Below are 15,075 nucleotides of genomic sequence, written 5' to 3'. Positions count from 1 at the left end.
CTCTTCCTCACTGAGCGCGCAAACAGCCCAGACACAACTGCCACCTGGAGAACGCTTGCGCTGATGCAGAAAGAGCAACAGTCACTCCCAACCCCAGGGTTCATTCTGAGAAGCTCGATGCACGGGTGATGCCCAGGACAGCTGTCAGCAGCTCAGGGCACGGCCTGGCCTGCGGCCATTCCCGTGAGAGACCAGCCCTCAGCAGAAACAGCACTAATGAAACAGGACCCCGAGAGGAGAGTGCTCACGAACAGTCAGCTCCCGAAACTGTTAGCACGTTTTAGAAAGTGAGCCAGCTTCTCCCCCAGCCCGCACCGCTCCCCGCCTCCCTCTGCCACCGTTCCTGTGGCTTCAGCGGAAGGTCTGTCCCGTGCATTTCCTAAAGTCTCACATAAACGAACACATGGTGTGCACGCATCCAACCATGAGAAACGAGTTCTGATAACGGTTTCCAAGCCCACCTCCAGCTTTTCACACTGAGTTACAATTACATAATGACCTTCCAGGACGAAGGACGAAAACAGCAGAAGCTGACTGCAGACGTCCAGACCGATGTTCTATTTTGTGATAAATATTAAAACCTTACCTTATAACCAGGAAACAGTTAGATCTGTTACCGACAGCGAAATAGTCAGCAGTGGTCAAAATATCAATTCCATGAGGGAAAGTGCCCTGGGGAAAAGGAAGAGCAGGAGAAACGGTGAACCATGTGCACGAGTGAAGGCACCTCCACCGACTCAGCGCTGCATCCCATACATTTACATCCATGGACGAGGCGGCCAGACAGCCTGACAGCGAGGCTGCGGGCGCCTGAAACTGCTCGTCCACAGGCTTCCCGTCAAGTCCAGTTACTGAGCATCTATCCCAGGCCAGACATGGCGCTAAACTATTTACATCTCTTAAAAATATTTAATTTATTTCAAATGACTCATGCATTTCAACTTTAAATTGTTGTAGACCTTCCTGTAACCACACACCATGAAAAGACATCCAGTTTCAGCAGTGTTAACCCTACTGATTCACTGGACCTGTCCAGGCAGGGGGACCCCAGCCAGCGCTCCCCGGAGGGGCCCTGAGAACCCTGGACAGGAGCCACACCACAGCCTGTGAGAGAGAATGAGAGACACGGCTGACAGCTGACACCCAGAAGCAGACTCTGAAAGGGGGAGACGGGCACCTCACCCATGAGCTTGCCCGGCCCAGCCCCCAAGTCTGCGTGTTATTACTGAGAACACTCTGGTAACAGTATCTAAAAATCTGAAAACAAAACCGTCTTCTAAAAAGACTTACATACTTGACAAACTTTCAACCACTGAGTGAAAGCCTTCTGGCCGTGGACCACAGGAGGAAGGTGAGAGGCCCAGCCCTGCCCCGCTCTCAGGGGTCCCTCCTCACCCCGGGGCTGGCACGGCAAAGCGGGCAGGAGTCTGATGAGCAAGGCACAGAAAACAGCAAGCACCCAACCCTGCATCTGTGCCCCCGTGGGCACAGCACCCCCAAAGTGACAGGTCGGAGCAGGGCGCAGGGACGAGATGAGCAGCAGGGCTGCACCGTCCCTGAGGATGACCGTGCTTGGACGCCAGTTCCCGGTCGGTGACACAGGAGGAACAAAGCGTGGGGCTGGATTCCATATGTGACAAGGAACTCGGGTCCCGTTACTGTTTGGAAACTCACTAACGGGATGTTTGATTCACAGGCAACATGTAAAGGCCTATTTGCCTCATGACCCAGCTACACGCAGAGCAGGAGACACCCGCCACCTGAGGGCAGCAGGACACCTCGCCTACCTGCACTGTCCTACCCTCCGGCTCACACACGGGCCCAGGGACGATTGGAAAAAAGGCCACCGTGGCTCCCGAGGTGGGGCCTCCCCTGCAGGCAGCACTCAGACCTCTCCCAGTGCCTCTGTACTTTCATCCATCCTGGCCCCAGACCATCCAGTCCCACTTCTGTGCAGCAACACTGGCGAAAACATCCCCGTCCAAACCGCTCTGGGCAGCCCAGGAGGCACCTCCCCCTGCGTGGGATGCAGGCCTGGGGTCAGGACAGCAAGTCTGTCTGCCACAAGGTCCTTGACAAGCAGGCCTGGTGGGCAATGCTCAGGTATTGCCTCTTCCTCCTGAGAGTTTAGGCACCACCTTGGAATTCTGTTTTGTCCACAGCGTCCCTCTCAGGTGCTGCCTCTCCCTCCTGAGCCTTCTGCACGGGGTTCCCCCAGCTCCCGCAACCCGACTTCTGCCCAAGTCCCAAAGGCCCACCACCACTTGTTCCCCAGTACCGCCTGCCATTCCTTCATAACACACGCACCGTCAGCCCAGGCCTGCCTCCTGGCACGTTCACCTCTCACCCCTTCCAACCAGAGCTCAGCTCAGGGTCTCCCACACATCGCCTGCCTCTGGCCCATTCTCCACCAGGCCCACCACGCGTCCCAGCCTGTCACCGTCACCCTCAGCACAAATCATTCAGGGACAAAGGCCACACCTCCCAGCCAGGGCTGACCAGTGAGGAGAGGCAGAGCTTGGGGGCACAATGATGCCAGCAAGCACCAAGAGGCGCCATGGGTCGATGCTTCCGGAAGCTGGCTTATGCCACACGCGGGACGGGCAGGGGTTGCATCGCTGTCCCGTGAGCCAGGCTCCTCTGCACACACCCCTGAGCACCCATGGGCTATGGCAATATCGGGTGGCCCTCAGCAATGCATGAGGCACTGATTTCTGACGTGTGTATGTGTATGAAATTACTTCTACATTCACTGCTAATTGTTTAAAACTTGTGTCAACACTCACCTGTGTCACCTTACCAGTGAGTCTGTGACCAGAACCGTGTTAAGTATTAGTTTATTCTAGGCAAATGCGTTACCCAGGCCTAACAACGCAAGAGGATTGATTCTCCGTTTGCAATTTTCAGTATTTCTGCCTCTAAATCTACAGGAAGTTGTAAGAATGAAGACTGAAGAAGCAGCCATACCTGTCTTCCCACATTCTCCTGGAAAGCAGCCTAAGGAACAGAACAAACAGCAGAGTGAGCGAGCCTTGCGCTTTGCTAACCACCAGGAGACAGACTCACAACTAATGACGCGTCAGAGTCCTCACTGGTGGCCGATCAGAGCCTCGGGGACCGTCTGTCCTGCCTGTATACCCTGGTGCTCTTTAAAACCACAATTTAGCCCTAGCAGGTTGGGTTCAGGGGATAGAGCGTTGGCCTGCGGACTGAAGGGTCCCGGGTTCGATTCCGGTCAAGGGCACATGCCCAGGTTGTGGGCTGGATCGCCAGTGGGGGGTGTGCAAGAGGCAGCCGATCAGTGATTCTCTCTCATCATTGATGTTTCTCTCTGTCTCTTTCTCCCTCTCTCTTCTTCTCTAAAATCAATTAAAAATATTTTAAAAACCCACACAATTTAATGTTTCAGGTTATAAAATCAGACACATCCTGAAAAGTGACCTCTGGTGGCTAATGCTGGGCCTGAACCAATGCCTTAGTGAAGGCCACAGATGTAAAAAATGGGGATAGAGACAAAGCAATTGGTTAAACAAGAGCCACATCCAGGGTGGGAAGGGTCAGAGCCTTCCGCTGTGCCCACCACCTCTCGGCGCAGAGGGGAAGAGACCCCAGGAACCAGTGACCTCAAGAACCACCGCCCGGGAGCAGGGAGACCATCACACACAGAGCACGATGTGAGCACACACAGGCGCCAACACGGCCGGATGCATCCGTGTCTGGGGAAGTAGCTTCGTGGAAAGAAATTTTATTCCCAGGAATCAGGTCTCGACCCCATGTTTTCAATTGAGCTTCACAGAGCTTGTGACTCTCGCTGCTTCAGCTCTGCAACTGCTGGGTACAAAGGGTACACACCCATGTTCGTGCAAGACTTTCCTGGTAATTTGTTAAATTATGACTTTAACTTGAAATCATGGTTTCTATGGTTTTATTCCATCGCTTCTCCAAGGTTCACAAAGATACCAGTGCCCTGACTGCCTCTTGGCCCACCCTCCCCTCCCGCGGGTCTCCTGGTCTGACAGCCACACCGGCCGGGACCCCTAGCCCTGACTGCAGAGACGGGAACCGTGAGCGTGGCTGCCCATGCCAGCCTCACACAGCAGCACCAGCGGGAGCCCCGCACCGCAGGGAAAGGAACGAGACGGGGAACTTACCGAGGCGGCCCTCCTGCAGTTCACGTTCCGGTCGAACACCGTGGCAATGACCAGCGCGCTGTGGGAAAGGGGTAAACGGCTGATTAAAAGGAAACCTGCGGAGACTCAGATCCCATGACACTAACGGGGAACCTGGCCTTTCATTCGCTTGTCCGTGACTCAGGCTCAACACAGCTGCCGCCACATGTGGGCCGAGGGTGGCTGACCCTGATTCGAATGAGAGCACCTGAGCACAAGCAAAGTCCCGGGAGCAGGCCGGCGCACAGGCCTGGGGGCAGCCAAGGGAAGCAGGGTTCCCAGAAGAGGAGTGGGGGGAGGGGGAAGCGGGCATGGCCACGGTGACACACAGAGAAAAGAAGCCTGCAGGAGCGCCGACCCATCCCCTCCTAGAAACAGGCGGACCAAGGGCAGAGATAGCTGTTAGGTGTCACACAAGTCCTACAGACGGCATGTCCGCCCGAGCCACACCAGGCTCCTAAGGCAGAAACCTTTCCAGCTCAGTGGGGCTTCATTTAAATTCCTCTCCTTAGGCCATCGCACGTCACTGTTATGGACTAACCAGGACTAACCTGACTGTAGCAACGACAGAGAACAACTGATTTAGGGCTGTTTCCAAGCATGACTTGAAAATTTCAGGTGATAGAACTGCCCTGTTGGCACTGTGGTTTGGAACCCTAAGAACTGTACATGACAAGAGTGACTTATCCGAGCGAGGCCGGGAGGGCCCTATGGACTGGAAAGGCCAAGGAACGCAGTGCCCAAGACTCGTCCCTCGGTGCTGGCGGCATCTCCCCAGGGTGTGGTTAGTCACTGTGAAGCTACTGCACATGGAACTGCAGGCGTAGGAAACACCGCAGAGAACAAGGGCCACGTGGAGTGGGCGGGTGGGACGTGAGGCATCCACGCGAACCCACGGCCTTCGAGGGTCCACTCCTGGATGCAGATTCAAAAGGCGACTCTCCACTAGAGAAACGCAGACTCTGGGAAGTGGCTGGTTCCCGGGACGGGGCAAAGAAAAAAAGATAAGCCTGGAGCATCGGTCGGGCTAGGACTAGGAAAATATTCTAAAAAATAAAAGTACAGGTGCTGGTGAGAGGACACAGCCAGCACCTGAGGCAGGTCCCAGCGGCCAGGGGTGGAGCCACTGAGCGACACGAGGAGCAGCAGCCCTGAATGAAAATCCCAGGATCCAAGAAGCGCCCGCGCCCACAGGACACAGCGAGCCCCAAGTGGAAAAAGGGAAGAGACGCGCCATGACCGCGGCGGCACCTGGCCCAGCAAGACCACCAATGGGCATGAAAATGGGTGAGGTTTATGGAGAAAGGGCACAGTCATTAGTCTTAAAACATGTGTTACTTATAAAGGAAACAATACAGTAACTCCGCAGACCCACCTCAACAGGGATCAAGGCCACCATCCCCCACATCCTTCTGGGACGTGCCCCAAATGTGGCCGAGCAGGCACACCACCAAGTCCTGGCCGCAGTCTGGCCAACAGTGACACGGGGCTCTGTCCTCGGTTTTGCTGCGTGAGGGATTACCACCAGGGAAGCTGGCAAAGGGCTCATGGACTAATGTAACACTACCACTTTAAAAACACAGCTTTTGCCTGCCTGGTGTGGCCAAGAGGTCCTGGGTTCAATTCCCAGTCAGGGCACGTGCCTGGGTTACAGGCTTGATCCCCAATGGGGGCTGTGCAGGAGGCAGCCAATCGAGGCTTCTCTCTCATCGATGCTTCTATCTCCCTCTCTAAACATCAATAAAAACATATTAAAAAAAAACCAAAAAAAAAAAACAGCTTTTAACCACTACAGACTCTTAAGTTAATTCAACCAATCAACTGTGTATATACCCATGAATGTAACTGGTTTTTAATACTGTTTTGATTTGTACTAAATTTAGAAAACTACTCTAATTTCACTTTGAGAGCAAAACTGGCTTACCTAGAAATACTGGTAAGTTTCAAATAAGAACAGGTATGATCATCTTGGTTAAGCGAGTATGAGCGCTGCTCGCTCCCTGTCCAGTGTGCGCCTCTCCAGTTCCCCTCAGCAAGGGGGCCAAGTGGGAGTCACACACTTTCGCCTCACGTTTGAGGGGAGGGGACGTGGAGCGACCCTGGGAGCCGCCGCACACGTGTCTGCAGGGCTGGGCTGCCAGGGCCGGAACGCCTCTCAGGCGTCTTCGCCAGTTTGCTTTCGCTGCAGGGGTTCAGGCGATACTTCACCAGGATTTCCCAACAAGAGAAATGGTCTGTGTCAAACAGAAAGGGACTTTCTTTCTTGTCCGAGTCGGGGGAAGCTGCACGCCTCGACCTGCCCGCGTCCCAGGCACCTGGTTTTGATGAGCAGGTACCGCAAGGCGCATATCTCACCCCGAAGTCAATGTTTTATAGAAATAAAAAGAAAAATACACTGTCGTTATCTTAAGTAATAGTAATCCATTAATTTCAAAGTTTAAAAAAAATTAAATATCAAGCCAGCAATTATCTATCCACGTTGTTTGAAAGTTGCAAATCAAGTTAAAATGCCAGACCGGCCTATGGCCGAGTCAGTCTAAAAAAAGTAAAGCTCCCAGCACCAGACTTTCCAGGCGTTGCTGTAGTCACAGCAGAGCCACAATGAAGGCCAAGGGCGCTGACCAGGTGAGGGGCACTCTGACCTGTAATCAGCACTGAACTTTTCTTGAAAAACAAAAGGGTTATCTTCCTTCAGGAAGCGGGCCAGGGCCCTGGAGAAGGTCGCAGGGAGAACAAGACATAGCTCTGAGCCACGCATGCCATTTCCTGATGTTTCAGGACAAGCTTGCCCTCGAGGAAGAGATCTGGGAGCCAATCTCCAGGGCTGCTGCCCGGCTGCTCCTGGGAGCAGAGCTCTGCCCAGGACGGGGAGGGGAGGGGCCTGCAGGCTGATGTCAACGGCTCAGTTTACAACAGAGTTTCAGGTGAGGAAATCGCTGGAAGGTGACAACCTGCCTGCTGGCAGGCAGCAGCTCATTTTTCTTTTTCTTCTTGCCAATTAGCTTCTGGATTGCTGGTGAGGAGGTATTTTCTAGATAAAGCACAACCATTCTGTACCATTTTGACTTTACGGGTTTCATTGTTCCTAAATCACTAACATAGCAGAGGCTTTCTTCAGGAAACCCTATTTACTTTTCCACACACACAAAAAATTGTTCATCTCTTCACCTGTCTGTGTATAAGTTTAGGAAATACAGATTTTCAGCAGCAGCCCAAACTAATTCAAAACAATTAAATTTGCTTGAAAACTTTCTTTGTGACATTATAAAACAGCAAGCTCCTTAGAAAGTGGGCAGCTGAGCCCTGCACTTGCTCCGACCTTCCAGGGGTGTAAGGAGGTGGCCAGGCCTCTGACCTCTTACCGCATGGGCGCCTTTCACACTAGTCAGTCTGACCTCTGACCTCTCACCACATGGCCTTTCGGTCCAGTCAGTCTGACCTCTGACCTCTCACCACGTCCAGTCCTGCTGCCTCGTTGTTACTGCTGCCCCCTGATTCTTTTAATCAGACATTCCTACTTCACTTACAGAATTACATTTTGATCTCCACTGTCAACTTTTGCAGGAAGAGTTTGTGAAAGTATAGTTAAAGATATCAACATTTTATCAGTGCCAGGACTAATGGGCTTAAAAGCTGACAATTAAAATGTGGCCACTTATTACACAGCAAAGGAGGCAGATCTCGAAAGACACACCCCAACCGATACTCCTGGGCAGGCAGGGAGGTGCGGGCAGCAGCATCCTCCGGGCTCACCTGGCACGGTGACTCACCTCAGCCCGCCCTCCGCACCCGCCCCACGCCTGCCGTCCAGATGGGCCAGGAAGAGCTGGAGCACAAGCTCCCTCAGAACCTGCCCAACTGGCCCGAAAGCCCGACGGGCGCGGCTCCCAGGGGCACATTCGCTGATCTGACCCTGGGATGGCACAGGGACAGGGGACGAGGGGGCCTGGTCAGGCAGAAACTCCATGCGCCTGCTGGCGCCTGTGGGAATTAGGAGAAATGAGAAAGGCTGAGCAGGAGTCGGGGTGTCCCTGCCAGCAGGTGGCTCCCGGTGTGAAGCTGTGCGCACTCATCACTGGCGCCTGGGGCGTGCCCAGAAAGTCGAGGAAAGTAACCTCCCCTGAGATCAAGTGCCCAAGTGCAGCCAGAGGAGTTTCTGCAGAGGACGCTGGCACCAGCCCAGCAAACGTCTCTGGTCTCATGTGGAGTGAGGTGCTTGGTGAGTGTTCTGAACACCCACATCCACACCCTCCCATCTCAGTCCAGACACAGCAAGGGGGTGGAGGGGGTTCTATGGGGTTCATTTGGAGGACCCTCAGGACCCCCAGAGGACAGGCCTGGCTCCACCCTCTTAACTACAGCAGATCTGCAAAGTCATTTTCACTCTGACACGAGCAGACCACGCTGACCGCCCACCTGCCCACACGGACCAGTCACAGGGCTCTTCAGTCCATTCCCACCATGTGCCATGCCCAGGAAGCTAAGCACCTGGCAGCTCAGTGGGCCCCAAATCTGTCTTCCCTTTTCTGGAGAACAGAGGGTGGCCCTGGAGTACACGGCGCCAGCACCTCAGCCTCCATGACACTCAGGTCCCCGTGCGGTGACACATGCTCCACTTCAGACCTGTGGCTCGGCTGTGGCCCCCTCAGGCTGCTGTGCAGGCCTCGCCCAGGCATGGGTCCAAGGTCGTGGGGCATGGATCCGCCCACGCTGAATCCAGAGAACTGAGCTAGCAACACTGACTCTCACGCCCATGTCATGCTCAGGCCAGGCTTAGCACAGCAACTCTTCAAACTGATTTTCACTGTACAAAGTCGCTGCTCAGATTAGTGTGGGGACTAGTTTCAAAGTCTCAGAAAGCAGAAACCACTTGCTTGTGGCTAAAAGAGCCTCTGTTCCAAAAGCCAGGGACCGAGCAAGAAGAGGACCTGTCTGTCCCACAGGCACCATGGGGACGGGAGGGCGCGACATTCGCCAGTGTCACTGCTCTGCGTCGTGACTGACACTCGTCCCTGCAGTGCGGTGGGTAAGCAGCTTTAACCCCAAGTAGAGAAGCGGGTACCTGACGGCCGCCCGCCACGTGCCCAGCCCTCCCCCCCGTCCCCGCAGAGTGCAGCCTCACCGCATTCCACTTTCCTCGGCCAACCCTCAGCCTTCAGCCCTGATCAGCCAGAGGGTCTCAGGAGAACGATTCCTGCAAGCTGACCACTCGGACAAATGTCCAACTGAAAAGAAGTGCTGGGACTATTCGCACTTTGAAATGGGAATGACCTCAGGAGCCAGGTCCCTTTCGGTGGCGTGTCCGTGCCTCACTCAGCACCTGCCAGCTGCCCCCTCTGGGCAGGTGTCCTCGGTGCGGTGGGCACGACCACAGTGCCTACCTGCCCACAGCACTGGACACCGAGGGCACCGTGCCAACCTGGAGGAGCCTGGCTGTCCTGCCGGCTGAAGAAAGCCTTCACTTGTGTTGCTTTCATTTCCTAGTTTCTGAAGTCACTTCCAAAAAGTGAGCAGCAGGACCCGGAGCAGCAGAAAGTGACTTCCATGCAGCATGTTCACAACAGCACAGTCCTGTTCACAGAGCAGTCAGATCACAGAGCTGCTGGCCGAGGAGCAGCCTCCGCCCTCAGGGACGAGTGAGGGACGAGGGGCAGGCAGCCTGGCCTCTGCCACGCTGGGCCTCCCTGGCTGCAGGCCAGTGGTCACCAGGACCAAGGCTTCCTAAGACCACTGCGCTGTCACTCTGCCCTTCCCTCAAGGGAGGATGAAAGGAGGAATCAGACATCTTTACAACTTCCTGGAAGTTCCTTCAACTTTATCAGAATCCCCAGGCTGTTCTGCAGGCTTTGCTTTGATAGGAGCCAAGATCAAGAGATTCAGGCCAGAGGCACTTCCTGGGCAGTAAACAGGCCTGTGGTCCCTCCCCTGACCTCAGAAAAGGTGAGAGCAGGAGGAGGCTCTGAGGAGCTGAGGGGCCGCAGACCCTGGGCTCTTCCGCAGCTCACTGCCGACCAGGTGGCACCGCCCTTCACCAGAGCACCTGGCTGGAGGGGCGAGGAGCAGGGTTCCCAGGGCAGTCAGGCCCCCGGGATCTCACACTCTCTCTGGGCCTCATGCACAGATCTGGGGCCGGGGGGGGGGGGGGGGGGGGGGGGCGCGGGGGGGGGCGGGGGGGGGATCTCCTAAGAACTGTGGGAGGATCATTCTGAAACCTGTTTCCTAGTCCAAGTCATCAGCTGAGTGTCACGCACCATGACTAACGCCGAGGCTGCCACCATGCTGGGCCCCTCCTCTGGCCACTTCATACACAACAACAAAAAAGGCCGGACATACTCAAGCCCAAAAATACAGTAACAAAGCAGAGTACAAAAATTAACTAAAAATCTCACTATACTGGGGACACATTTGTTTTGCATTTTTCCCCAAACAAAAATATAGCAGATCTGAAAAGTGGGACATGACAGCAGGGGCATGCAGACACCTTGGGGGGTCTGCTGGGGACACACACCAGGAACCCAAGGCCACGCTGCCACAGCGTCTGATGGGGCCACCAGCCTGCTAGTTTCAGTTCTCCAAGAAACCAGAGGAAATCCAGTTCCCTGCCTCCCAAAGCCATGCTGCTTGCGTTCGGAAGGTGTCGATGATGAAGATGCTAGTCAGCACTGTGACCTGTGAACATGCAAGTGCTAGTCCACGAGAAGTAGGAGACCAGGCAGGCAAGCCCCGCCCTCCACAGCAGGGCTGCCAGCTGAAGGCTGCTCTCCCGGTTCCCGGTTCCCGAGGAACTCCTTCCCCGGTGAAGGCCGACCGCTGACGTTCTCGCGGCAGAACACGCAAATGCTTAGACGCCCAACCCACCTGCTCAGTTTCCCGCCTGTTTCCTCCACACTCTCCCAGATGCCCAGTCCCTTCATGTAGGGACCTGCCAACCACAGGCCAGCCAAAGTCTCTAGAACATTTCTCCTCAACACACGGCCTGAGCTGTTTACCCACGAAAAAGGATCCTGAGCTGCTCCTTTGTGACAGGTCACCCTTGAAGACTATTATCAGCTCATGAGCACCCTGTGGGAGCTGCGCCACGCTGGCCGCTCGAGCGCCACTGAGGGCACGATCCGAGGGCGAGAGCAGCGACAGCTCTAACCGCCACGACTCTTAACAGGCTTTACCTTGAAATCTCGGCCACGAAGGGCTTCAGCTCCTGAGGCTCATAGGCACGTGCGAAGGCCCAGCACACGTAGCAGGCAGCATCCCTGACGTTGTCACCCACACTGCAGGCACCCCGCTTCTCCTCGTAGGTCAGCGCCTTCAGGATCACAGGAACCACTGGGCAGAGAAGACAGGCTGAATGAGACCAGGGAGGCAGCACATGTGGTTTTAAGGAAATAGCGTCTATTGTGGTCACACGACTGTCGGCCCCTCAGCACCAAACAGAGGCAGGCAGAACCAATATGCGCAGTCCACCCCAAGGTCATTCTGTGAAAGTGGTGGCCTCGTCAGAAAATAAGCATGCAGAAGGAAAACAGAAGTCCACCAGCTCAAATCAGGTGAGCAAGTTTTTGAAAGTTGCCTAAAGCCCTGGCTGGTTTGGCTCAGTGGATAGAGCGTTGGATTGTGGACTGGAAGGTCCCGGGTTCGATTCTGGTCAAGGGCACATGCTCGGGTTGTGGGCTCCATCCCAGTGGGGGGCGTGCAGGAGGCAGCCGGGGCCTGAGAGACTCAAAGGGAGAACTGCCGAGGGGGAGGGAAGACGGGCCGGCAATTCACTGGGGACCCCAGCCTTGGAGTCTTGTCATGGAAACCATAAGACACGTGGTTTATAATTCTGGCCCGAAGCAGTTACCTAATGAGCAACCCTGGGGGTGAGGAGAACCCCATACACAGGCATGTTAACTCTGCTCAGAGGGAGTCCATCACTGGGGAGTCTCAGAATCCAGACTAAAATAATTAGGTAAATCCACCCACTGTGACTTCCATGCTTCCAGGTTAACTTTACGGACAATCTACATACATTTAATTGTCTGAAATATCTGATGTTTACGATAATTTGAAATACATAACAGATTATCCTGGTTCTATTATAAAATATCTAAATGAGTAATTTAACAGGTGATTTTTCATATAAAATATGAATTTTAAGATGTGTGGTGAGGGTAATTAAATGTTTAATAGGGCTAAAATTTTTCAAGTATCTGGAAAGGTTTTGCTTATTAGACACATATAAATTACTTAAAAATAAAATATCACATTCATATATGAGGTTTTAAAAGTATAAAGAAATGTAATTAACTTTATAAATGAACCAAACAATTTTAAAGCCTTTTAAAATAATTATAATTTTTAAGTGTAATAGAAAAGGCTTACGTGAACATTGGAATTTAAAAATCAAAGACAATGTTAAATTTTTTAAAAGTTACACTACATGGAATTTTCTGAAAGACCACAGGAAAGTCCCAATTTACTGACCGAAAACAGACAAGGACGCTGCCACCGGGGGCAGAAGAGTGAGAAGAGGAGATGTGGGTCCCAGAAGGTGGAGATCGTGTCTGGGGCCAACCTGCTTGTGGTCATCTGACCCTGTGGCGCCGAAGGACAGACCACGGAAGGAGAAGGACACGCCCACGCCCCCTCGGGATGTGAGCCACGGGAGGGTGCACACAGCACAGCACCCATGTCTGCAGCATCACACCCCCGGCCACAGTCGCCAGCAGGATGAGGGACTGCAGGCTTCCCACACAGGGGCCACCACAGAAGCCTGCCATGCAGCTCTCACACGTGACCTGTCGTGAGAGGGTGATGGTCCCAGCACCAGAGGCGAGCGAGGCCGAGCACTGAACAAAGAAAACAAAGGTGCAGCTCAACAGTGGTGAGGTCAATGGGAACCTAAGGCAGCCCCCAAGATGCCGGTGCGCACATGTCCTTCAACGCACCCTCGGCCGGCGCCCGCGAGCCTCTGGTTGTAGCAAGGCTCACACTGTGACTCCAGGCAGCCTGAGAAAGGCACCCCCAGTGTGAACTTAAGAAAACTAAAGTATCAACTATTCGTACGTGTACCTATCATCACAGAAATTGTCTTCCAGAAAAATGTATCTAAAAACAGTCTTAGGTAAAAAAAAATAATAATAATAAAATCAATGGAGACAAGGCAGGACTATGAATATTATACACAAGTAACTCTTCTGCCTTTCTATATCCAAAGATATTTGCTTCTATTTAAATAGCAACAAAAAGTGCCCTAACCGGTTTGGCTCAATGAATAGAACGTGGGCCTGCGGACTGAAGGGTCTCGGGTTCGATTCCGGCCAAGGGCATGTACCTTGGTTGTGGGCACATCCCCAGTAGGGAGGTGCAGGAGGCAGCTGATCGATGTTTCTCTCCCATCGCTGTTTCTGACTCTCTATCCCTCTCCCTTCCTCTCTGTAAAAAATCAATAAATAGCAACAATCAATAAATAAAAAGTGGATTTGATTCTGTATAGCTTATATACATGTGGCAATTATTTTTAATAAGATTGTAAAATGTTCATTTAAATTTACTTTAAATTGAATTTTAAAAATGGTCTCCAAAATAAAAAGCTCAAAGACATCACATCCTCGATGACCCCCACCTCAGCAGAGGGAGGAACTCGGGACACGTGCTGCTCACAGGATCAGCAGAGGGAGGAACTCGGGCACCTGCAGCCAGAGGCCTGACAGGGGACAGGAGGCTGCAGGGCCTCCAGCCTTGGACGCCAAGGTCACCAGCCTGGAGCTGGCCTTGCTGCACCTGCGTGTACTCAGGACCCCAAACATGGGCCCACGCTCTTACCAAGTTCGCATTTCCTCTACCCAACAACAGGACACCCCACTTGAGACGTGCTAAAGGCCCCTCAAATTCCACAACATCTGAAACTGAGGCTGTCGCCCCTCAACTCCCGCCTCAGCCAGAGGCCTCGCACAGCTCAGGATGCGCTCAACATGCCAAGGCCGCCCTCCTTGCTTCCCAGGTCCAGCCACGGCCTGCCCTGCCCACAGCAGCCGCTGAGGGCCCATCGCTCCTCCCCCAGCTGCTCCCACCGGCCCTGCCACTGTTGGACCAACAGGGCTCTCAGCCTGGGTCTGCCAACGCTCCTTCACAGCAGAGCAGGCTGCACAGCCAGCTCCTGCATCTCCCCGGGAGTCCTCGCAGCACCCACACCAATTCCACGCTGGCCTCACATCTCTCTCTTGGCCACGACCAGGTGCGTGCTGCCTGCCACCCACACAGCACCCCAAGCCAGGCCCCCTGGCTGAGAGGAGCCGCCCAAGCTGACGAAGGCCTGCCTCCCCAGGCAGCACACGAGGAGCTGTGCTCTCCTTGCTGAAGGAACACCTATCGCTCCCTGGGACTGGCCATGTCCACCTTCTGAACATGAAGCTTACAATCCAGACTCCTGAAGTCGAGGAAATGCCAAAGCGGGCAAGAGGCCACAGCCGCTGTAGATAAGTAGTTACATCTGGTCGGTGATTTTTAAACAACTGTCTCTATGTAAACTGGACCACATCTGTAATGCTTCAGCGTGGTCTTCGGTTGTTTTACTTGGAATGACTCCTAGATTTCTAGTGTTGCTCATAACTCACTTTCTGTGCTAATAGGATAGCCCTTCCATGGCCCGACGAGTGTCAAAACTAACAGGCTGTGGCACCTTTATGAGAAAAGCATAACATAAATGTGGTGTCGCTGCCACACCAGATTCCCTAAACTGTCACCTGAACACAGCCGCCGACAGCTCTGGGTAAGACCGGGCAGCGATTGCCTAGCCGGAGGGAAATCTGGATGCTGACTGCTGAGTCCCAATTTATCGGTCCACCAGACAAAATCAATTTCAAAACAGACAACTATGAATGATAGCAGTCAGTACCTCGATGTCCACTTGGTGCAGACACCCCAC

General features: G+C 53.7%; 1 protein-coding gene across 1 annotated transcript in view; it reads right to left on the bottom strand.

The window, feature by feature from the left end:
* Positions 1–15,075, bottom strand: part of TBCD (tubulin folding cofactor D) — a 105,494-nt gene that overhangs the window by 33,267 nt on the left and 57,152 nt on the right. Inside the window, exons 14-17 of the mRNA XM_070394135.1 lie at positions 11,336–11,492; positions 4,152–4,209; positions 2,968–2,997; positions 587–672 (exon numbers count right to left, since the gene is read on the bottom strand). Of these exons, the coding sequence (XP_070250236.1) occupies positions 587–672; positions 2,968–2,997; positions 4,152–4,209; positions 11,336–11,492 (331 nt within the window). The remainder of the gene's footprint in view (positions 1–586; positions 673–2,967; positions 2,998–4,151; positions 4,210–11,335; positions 11,493–15,075) is intronic.

The sequence above is a fragment of the Myotis yumanensis genome, unplaced genomic scaffold (genome assembly GCF_028538775.1).
Source record: "Myotis yumanensis isolate MYYU_CA2020_CCGP unplaced genomic scaffold, mMyoYum1.0.hap1 SCAF_16, whole genome shotgun sequence".
NCBI classification, from domain to species: domain Eukaryota; kingdom Metazoa; phylum Chordata; class Mammalia; order Chiroptera; family Vespertilionidae; genus Myotis; species Myotis yumanensis.
The sequence above is the reverse complement of the archived record's forward strand: the minus strand, read 5'-3'. Positions and strand labels throughout refer to the sequence as shown.